Source organism: Cannabis sativa, chromosome 8 (genome assembly GCF_029168945.1).
Source record: "Cannabis sativa cultivar Pink pepper isolate KNU-18-1 chromosome 8, ASM2916894v1, whole genome shotgun sequence".
Taxonomy (NCBI): domain Eukaryota; kingdom Viridiplantae; phylum Streptophyta; class Magnoliopsida; order Rosales; family Cannabaceae; genus Cannabis; species Cannabis sativa.
Window position 1 is genome coordinate 38,880,782 of NC_083608.1, and position 9,802 is coordinate 38,890,583.

At 46.6% G+C, this 9,802-nt stretch overlaps 1 protein-coding gene across 1 annotated transcript; it reads right to left on the reverse strand.

Annotated features, from left to right (window-relative positions):
• Nucleotides 1-3,450: 3,450 nt before the first annotated feature.
• LOC133030605 (uncharacterized) lies at nt 3,451-8,323 on the reverse strand. Its single transcript, XM_061103400.1, has 4 exons — nt 8,283-8,323; nt 7,931-8,178; nt 7,658-7,756; nt 3,451-5,504 (listed from the first exon to the last, which is right to left on the reverse strand). Exons 1-4 carry the CDS (start codon nt 8,321-8,323, stop codon nt 3,451-3,453), a joined length of 2,442 nt encoding a protein of 813 aa, XP_060959383.1.
• Between the last annotated feature and the right edge of the window lie 1,479 nt (nt 8,324-9,802).

Below are 9,802 nucleotides of genomic sequence, written 5' to 3' on the forward strand. Positions count from 1 at the left end.
TTTTATTTTTCACACATACATCACGCTGAAAAGATCTTCTATCTTTCAGATGAGCGATCTATCGGATAGCCAGCAGCTCGGCTTAGGAGGCCGCGCCTTTGACGGAGAGTCGGACCAGGAGAGAGACAGTTTTCTCCCTACGGACATCTCCGAAATGGAGGCTGCGGAAATAGAGTTAGGTCCGATGTCTTCCGTAGACATCGAGAGGATGGTACAGGAGCTCGCTGAACCTGGGACAATCGATATCCGAGATAGCGAGTCCACAGTGTCAGCACGCGACTATCTCATACATACGAGGCATGCTCCCGACATCGAGGTCGAGGAAGTGGAGGAGGAATGGACTACTCCAGTCCGCGAGTCGGGTGGGGAAGAGGAGGAAGCTGAAGGAAGTGGGACGGATTCGGTCAACGACTCCCAATTGAACGAGCCCTTCTCATGCGAGGATTTAATCTCGAGGGTTGCCAAATCTGACTTCACCACCTTTGTGAGGTTGAATTTGTTGCGACTCGCGTTTCAACGTCCTAAACCATCTCAGAGAGCGCACCTTCCATTCACCAACCCTGCGATCATTCCTACAGAGGATGTGGTAATCTCAATACCCATCCTTCGATGCGGTGTATCGGTCCCCTTTCATCCCTTCATCGCTGCCATTCTTAGGCGATACGACGTATCGCCCTTTCAGCTGACACCCAACAGTTATCGCACCGTATTGGCTTTCTACGCGATGTACATGGAGTATGCCCATAGGGCTCCATCAGTAGAGGAGTTTAGTTACTTCTACGACATAAAGAGCGTGGGTCTCCATAACGGCTTCTATTGCTTTAGTAAATGGGCGACTTCTGAAATAAACGGTGTTGAGGGGATGGTATCGAATATGGGTGACTAGAAGTCGAAGTGGTTTTATGTTTTTAAGGTTCCTGGGATTAGGACTGACTTTAATCGCAGACCCAGTATGTCGCGTATTTGTTGACTTAGATATATTTTTTACTTTGCTTTCTGAAATCTTTTGCTAACTCGCTTTTTGTTGTCATCGCAGATAGACTAGCTCGACCAACTCTTGACGCGACTAGGAAGGAGACAGCTGAAATTCTCGGGAGTCTTCCGGTACAAGATCGCGACTGGCGATTATTGTGCACAACTACGAAGTTGCGAGAACACCAGCTGATTCCCGAGAACGCGAGCCTTCAACGGGAGCCAGTATATAAAGAACCATCTGAGAAGCAGCAAGAGCGGATAGACAAGCGTCTTTCTAAGCAAACTCCTCGGCAAATTTCAGGTAACTCGTCTTTTTGCTATAAACTGACGGGTAGGATTGTGATTTTTTACTTATCTGTCCTTTATGCTTGTAGACATGACTTTTCTGAAGTCTGCCCCTGTCCTGAAGATCAAACAAAAGGGTGGAACACCGGCGACTTCGCCGGTCGTCGCCCAGAAGAGGAAGAGCGATGTGATGGCTTCGCTTGTCGCAGACTCTTCCAAGAAGTTGGCCAAGACTACACAGGATAAGGGGAAGAAAGTCGTCATCGACCCTCCAGTTCGTGCTCGCGACTTCCTGGCCATGCAGGAAAAATTCCTGACTGAGATCCCTTACGAAGACCTCGTTGCTCGATCTACTGAACTGGCCGCGCAATCCATGGCTTTGTTCATAAAAGCCGCGGCTACTCCTTCGAAGGAAGCCGACTCGCTGAAGAGGCAGAACGCCCATTTTCAAGAAAATATAAAGAAGCTGAAGCAGGATGTGGCGAGGATTGAGGAACTTAACAAGGCCAAGGAGAAGGAGCTCGAGGAACTTAGTAGGGCGAAAGAACAGGCGGAGCTCGAGGTCAAGAAGTCGCGGACAACGATCGCTGAGATGGCTCGCGACTTGGAGGCTGAGAAAGAGAATGGGAAGAAACAGTACGATCAGGCTGTGTCTGATTATATTTATACCACTCTTTCCAAAGTCCCCGACTTCGACTTCTCGCTTCTAGGAGCTGAAGCTGCTGAGATGGCTGAAGCCTTTCGCGCCATGTCGCCTACCCAGACTCAAGGTGGGGGAGGCAACCTTCTGGACGAAGTTGAGGGCGTACAGGCTGAAGAAGTCGAGAATGAGGTCGTCAGCAAGGTCGCGGACGAGGCTGCTCCTGATGAGACTACTCCTGCTGCTCCAGACGCTTGATTATCTTCCAATTTATGTTGTTGTTTAATTTCACTTTTTTTTTTATATATGCGGTACATGGGTACTCGCACTTCTGTACTTGAACAAATTTACTTTATCTTTTGGACAAATTTCTATCCTCGCAGGGATAGCTTATACTTTAATATTTACGCAGTACACGGGTACTCGCGATTTTATATATTTTTAACTTTGATTACAGCTCGGTGTAATCGCAATTTTATATACATGTGCGATTTTAATTACATCTTGGTGTAATAAAGTAGGAAAATTTTCAAAGTTGGTAAACTAAATTTAAATCACTTGAAAAACTTAGCAAGTAATTTTATTCATGCAATCAGTAGTACATGCGGGCATATATCCCCCTATACTTAGGATTTTTTGAACAAAAAATATCTAAGTATAAGTACTCGAATTAACATAATCGAATAATGCGAATATTACTGATAATAAAATTTCAAGCTCTCGCTATTCCATGCTCGTGGAATCGCGGTTCCATCGAGTGTTGCGAGTCGATAAGTTGCATCACCAATTTGATCTGCGATGACGTATGGTCCTTCCCAATTATCCCCAAAAACTCCATGCGACGGGATTTTGGTGTTTGGCATTACTCTCCTAAGGACCAAGTCTCCTACTCGCAGGGTTTTTACCTTTACTTTGGAGTTAAAGTACCTTGCTGTTCGCTGTTGATAAGCCGCATTTTGTAGTTGCGCTTGATCACGCTTTTCCTCCAAAAGATCAAGGCAAAACAACTGATTCTCGTTGTTCTGCGAGATATTGAAAGTATCCCTGCGTAGGGAACCTGCCCCAACTTCTACTGGCAACATGGCCTCGCACCCGTAAGAAAGCGAGAAGGGTGTTTCGCCAGTTGTAGATCGAGGGGTCGTATTATAGGACCATAGGACTTGCGATAATTCATCTGGCCATGCCCCTTTGCGATCTTCTAATTTTCCCTTTATGGTGTGCTTAATTATTTTGTTGAGCGCGGTCCGTCCATTACTCTGCGGGTAAGCGACTGCGGAAAAAGCTTTTTTAATCCCTAAATCGTCGCATAGCTGTCGCATCTCTTTACAGTCAAATTGTTTTCCATTGTCTGAAATGAGTTTATGCGGAATGCCAAAACGACAAATGATGGAGGTGTAGACGAACTCGCGTAACTTCGTTGCAGTGATGGTTGCGAGTGCTTTTGCTTCAGCCCACTTCGTGAAATAATCAACCGCGACCACAGCATATTTGACTCCGCCTTTTCCCTTGGGTAACTCGCCAATTAAATCAATTCCCCATATTGCAAAGGGTCAGGGGCTCGTGATAGAATGGAGGTTACTCGGGGGCTGGTGTGTGTAAGTGGCTATTCGCTGGCATCTACCACACCTTTTTGCAAATGCGAGGGCATCTTGTCGCAATGTTGGCCAGTAATACCCTTGCCGCATAATTTTTAAGGCGAGGGAATTACCTCCAGTATGATTGCCACAAATTCCCTCGTGCACTTCACGCAGTATGTAACCGCAGCCTTCTCCACTGATACATTTGAGAAGTGGTTGACTAAAGCTTCTGCGATACAAACTCTGGTCATATATCACATAACGGGCTGCTCGCTGTCGCAATTTCCTTGCTTCTATTTTATCATCAGGTAGGAGCCCCTTGTCAAGGTATGCGAGGATGGGAGTCATCCAGGTAATCTCCTGAACGTCATCGATCTCCATGATTGTTTCTCGATCTATGGTTGGATGAGTCAATACATCTACCGGAATTACATCGAGTAATTCGGCTTCTCTGGTGGAGGCCAGTCGGGCCAATGCGTCTGCATGGGCATTTTGAGTACGCGGTACTCGAGACACAACTACATGTTTGAACTTCTGCATTATTTCACGAACGATGGCTAAGTATTTAACCAATCTTCCGCCTTTTGCTAGGTATTCTCCACTCACTTGGCATACCACGATTTGAGAGTCGCTAAAAGCTTGTAGATACTCGACTTTCATCTCGAGAGCTAATTTTAGACCTGCGATTAAAGCCTCATACTCGGCTTCATTGTTAGATGCAGAGAATTCAAAACGCAGAGCAGCGTGTACCTTGAAATTATTGGGACTGATTAACAAGATCCCGCTGCCAGAACCTTCATTATTTGAGGCTCCATCGACATACAATGTCCATACTTCTTTGCTTGCCACGGCAATGTCATTTCCACCCTCTACAACTGCCACCTCGGTGCTTGGGAATTCAAGTATAAAATCTGCCAAGGCTTGCCCCTTGATCGCAGTTCTTGGTTTATACCTGATGTCGAACTGACTTAACTCCATCGCCCATTTTAACAATCTCCCCGATGCTTCTGGCTTTGCCAAAACCTGCCTTAAGGGGAAGTTTGTCAAAACTTCAATGCTGTGAGCCTGGAAATAAGGTCGCAATTTTCTTGAGGATATTATCAAGGCGAAAGCCAGTTTCTCCATTTGAGGATAACGCGTCTCGGCGTCTAATAATCGCTTACTGACGTAGTACACCGGGTGTTGACGTCCTTGGTCCTCGCGGACTAGTATTGAACTAATCGCGTATTCGGTGACGGCCAAATAAATAAACAAAACTTCTCCGGGCAACGGTTTTGATAGAACTGGAGGTTGCCCCAGATGCGTTTTTAACGCTTGAAAAGCCTGCTCGCATTTCTCATCCCATTGAAACCTTTTGTTACCTTTCAAAGTCTGGAAAAACTCTTTACATTTGTCAGAGGATCTGGATATGAAGCGGTTTAAAGCCGCGACTTTGCCTGTGAGGCTCTGAACCTCCTTTGGCTTAGTTGGTGACGGCATTTCTACCAACGCTCTAATCTTCGCAGGATTGGCCTCTATTCCTCGCTGATTTACCATAAAACTAAGGAATTTTCCGGAACCCACTCCAAAGACGCATTTTAATGGGTTTAGACGCATCTTGTATCGTCGCAATATGTCGAACATGGCCTGTAAGTGCGTAATATGATCCTCTGCATGTTGCGATTTTACGAGCATATCGTCAATATATACCTCCATTGTCTTTCCAATAAGATCTGCAAACATCATATTCACTAGCCTTTGATAAGTCGCACCTGTGTTTATCAAACCGAAAGGCATTACTTTGTAGCAGTATAATCCTCGATCAGTAATGAACGAGGTATGTTCTTGGTCTGGTTCATACATCGGGATTTGATTGTAACCCGAGTACGCATCCATGAAGCTTAAAAGTGCGTGACCTGCAGTGGCATCGACAAGCTGGTCAATGCTAGGAAGAGGAAAGCTGTCTTTGGGACAGGCTTTGTTCAGATCTGTAAAGTCAACGCATGTACGCCATGAGCCATTGGGCTTTGGCACGAGTGCCGGGTTAGCTAACCAGTCGGGGTAAAATGACTCCCGTATAAAGCCGCAGGCAAGGAGGCGGTCAACTTCTTCTTTCAGCGCTTGGTACCTCGCGGGGTCCATTTTGCGGCGCTTTTGTCGGACACCTCGCACTTCTGGGTCAATGTTCAAGCGATGACACATGACCTGTGGAGATATCCCGACCATATCTGAATGTTTCCAGGCAAAAATGTCAAGATTTTGTTTTAGAAAAGTCGTCAAGTGTTCTCGCAACTGTATATTTAATCTAGAACCAATCTTTAAAACCTTGTTATTATCTATAGGATCTATAGGTACCTCGATTGTGTCTTCCGCGGCTTGGGCTGCGGCGGTGTGATCAAGGATTCTCGGATCCAAGTCTGGTTTGTCCACGTGCGGTACCTCCTCGATCCTGAGGATCTCCTGGCGAGGTGGTGGTGCATTCAAAAGGTGAATAACATTAACTGTCCTTTTTTCGCGAGCTTGATACCGTGCATTGTAACATTCTCGAGAGTCAGATTGGACTCCCCTCACCGATCCTACTCCAGAGGGAGTGGGGAACTTCATCGTTAGATGATAGATCGAGGTTATGATCTTCATCTCCTTCAGAATTGGTCGACCAATCACGGCATTATACGCTGAGTATTGGTCGACATCGCGAAGTCGGCCATCGACTTGGCAGTTATTGGGGCAGTTCCCAAAGTGATTGGGAGTTTGGTCATTCCTTTGATTGTTATGACATCTCCCAAGAAGCCATAGATGCTTGATGTCATAGGCCACAAATCCTTTTCTTGTAACCCCATTTGCTTGAAGGCTTGGAAATTCAGTAAATTCACCGAACTTCCATTGTCGACCAATATGCGATGGACGTTGTCTCCACCGATATTGGCGACTATCACGAGTGCGTCAGAGTGCGGGTGGTGGACCCATCTCGCATCGCTCTCCATAAAGACAATGTCCTCGCATTCCTTCTTGAAGAGCTTCTCTGGCCGTTCACCAAGATTGTTCACATTGGTTAACGGCCTCTCCTTGGCTTCTCTAGCATACCTTTCTTGTGACTTGCGAGAGTCGCCTGCGATATGCGGTCCTCCGATTATAGTTAAGATGTTGCGAGGTGTTCTCGAGCCACTCGCGTTCTGACTATCTCCTTTGCCATCCGCTTGGGGATGTCCCTCCTCGCTTCTCTTATACTTGTCGAACTTTCCTCTTCTGATCAGTTCCTCTATCTCGTCCTGCAAGACCCAACACTCAAGGGTAGTGTGACCAATGTCTTTGTGGTACTTACAGAACTTTTTGGGATCTCTTCGGTCGCGATTTCCCCTGATGGGGGGCAGCTTCTTGAAGACGCCGTTCCTTTCCTCAATCGCATAGATATGGTCTCGAGGTACGGCCAGTTCGGTATAATTGACGAAGCGAGGTCCCCCTTTTCTTTTTGGCGAGGACTCCTTCTTTGGGGGTGACTTAGCCAACTTCGGGCTCCGTGGTCTGCGCGGACTGCGTCTTCTTGGGCTTCGGCCATTGGAATTCTTTCCTCGCGGACTGCGAGACCGCGACCGCGGTATGGGTGATCGTCGTTTGTTCTTGCCCTTCTCTAACTCTGCCAAGGAATTCTCGATTCTCTTATGAGGTTCGGCCATGGCGAAGAACTCTACCAAGGATTCTGGCCTTCGGGCCTGTAGCTCTTTCCAGAAGTCGGTTCTTGGCAAGATACCTGTTATTAGCATGCAAACAAGCAAAGACTCGGGGGCCTTCTCAACCTTTGTTACTTCGGCGTTAAAACGCTTGAAATAATTTTGCAAAGACTCACCAGGCTCTTGTTTGATGTTGGCCAAAGTCGTATAGGGTGGCCTATACGTCATCGTGGCCTGGAAATGTGTGAGGAATAAGTCGACGAAGTTTTCCCACGTTGATATCGATGCCTCTGGTAATTGGGTGAACCAATCATGGGCATTCTCCTCGAGTGTGGCCGCGAGAATGCGACACTTCGCAAGTTGCGGTACCTGGTCCACTTCCATTATAGTGTTAAACTTTTCTAGGTAATCTAACGGGTTAGAAGTACCTTTATATTTGAGGGATTCGGATAAACGAAACCCTTTTGGAAGTTGGGCCTGCCGCACTTCTGCGGTAAAAGGCGAGGTGCCGTGCAGCTTGTATATGGGCTTACGCTGCTGCTCAAGCATCTTCAAGGCTTGCAGAAGCATGCTTTGATCGATTCCTCCTGTCGCAGGGGTTGGAGTCGCTACGACTGCGGCGCTCGCAACCACTGCGGCAAGGTTCGAGGGGATATTAATCCCAGTGGTCGCAATCGGCGCGATAGGCGGGTTGTTAACTGTATTGACACCCTGATCGCCCGTATGGGGATCATGGAGCGTCTCAGTGTTATGCGGGCCGCGGGAGCGTGCCCTAAAGACTGCGTTGAGGTGATCACGCAGATCACCTCGGTGTACACGATAATGTCCTCCTTGCTGTGTCTGTACAGAGCCAGACCTCGTATACCTGCTCGGAGTGCGGCCATGCGAGGATGAAGAGGCCGACTCTGCGTCGTTATCTCGAGGTGGACGACTGCGAGGGTTGCGGCGCTCAGGATCCTCGTCGATTTGTGCGTTCTGGTTAGGCAACCTTGCAGATTGGTCTCTTGACGTCGGGTGATTCAAGTCCAAAACTTCAAGATCAGTTCTCCGTTCCCTGCGTACACAGTTAGTTTGACGTCTGGAAACTGTTACCTGAGGGTTTTCGTTGCGAATGGCAGGAACTCGAGGAGGGCGTCGAGCTCGGCTCTGTCCATCTACCTCGGCTTGTAGTGCTCGGCACCGATCCCGGATTGCGGCATATTGATCGGTCGTGAGCCGGACCACTCCTTCGGACACTACCGCCGGGGTGACGGGGGAAAGTGCATGGTTCTTTGGTGGTGTGGACGTGTCTCCGACTTGAGGACCAGTTGTTTCTGGGAATAGGTTGAGAGGTCTGATGTTGCTCCTCCCTACCCCGCCGTTGATGACGTCTACAGGTGGCACTCCAGCTCCAGGTAATGGTACGCTCATCATTCCAATATTGATGGATCCATTGTTAGCTCCATTAACGTGATTTCCAGCCATGATGAGTGGTGTTCTTTGAAGTGAATAGAGTCTTACAGTCGATTCCCACAGACGGCGCCAAATGTTGTCGAGTGAATTTCGCAACACCAAAAAGTGTAATTTAATTGATAAAAAAGAGAATTATTTGAGAAAAGACAAGTGCGAGTATTCAACCTAAAATGGCGAGTACTCGACTGGGAATGCAAGAACAAACAACCAGGCCGGAAAAAGTAAACAAGACGATGAATTATAGTGGTTCAGTCAGATTTCGTTCTGCTTAGTCCACTGTAGCAAGGGATTCGTAGGTGCATTTTCATGGTGGATCACCCCTTTATATACAAAGTAGGTGTCCAATCGGTTACATGAGGATCACATTCATTGTTAATCCATTATTTACACATTGAATTGCAATAACTAAGCTCAACAACGTTAACATTAATAAATGTGTGACAGTTACTAAATTTATCAACATATGCGTCTTCCGCATCTGCGAGTTGACCGTTCATGTTCCGTTTGTTGAGCTCGCAGGATCGCCAGTACGTATGGAACGTCTGCGTCCTTTAGGTAATCGCCCTTTGTAGACGTCGCATGTTGGAGCTAGTAAAGTCTGGACATGCGAACTTATATTGGCCTGTCAGGGCTATTGGGTCGTTGGGACCAAGCTGCACCATAGGGGATTGGTCTCTATACTTGTCGCGGAGATATAGAGGGGACACTCGCACATGTTCTGACATATGCGAGTTGTATCTACCCTGTATGATGAGAATTATGGTTATGCGGTGTGACTTAAGTCACACTTACAGTATCTCGCTGTTTTTATCCTGAGCGAGATCTAAACTTCGAGAAATCTCTCATGGACATTCAGCCTTCATTGAAAATCTGAATACACGTGTCCTTTAAAGAGGAGTCTGGTCTCGAGTTTCTAAGTGAGAGAAATCTCACTATAACAAGTTATTTTGATTTTATAACATGATTTATATATATAGTTATATTAAAAAAAAAATAAGATTAAATTTCTAGATATCGAAAATACGAAAATAGTGTATGGTACTTATTTTGGGGTGAAATATGAAATTTCTCTAACTTTTATATGGTGTGTGACACTGTATGTGTAACGTTTGGTCCATTGAGATCACATCAATATAGTAGTGTGTCTGGGCTTTTTGTTGTGTCAGTTGCAACCACCTCCCCTATACAGACAATTTATACTCAGCCAGCCCCACTAAACCCAACCA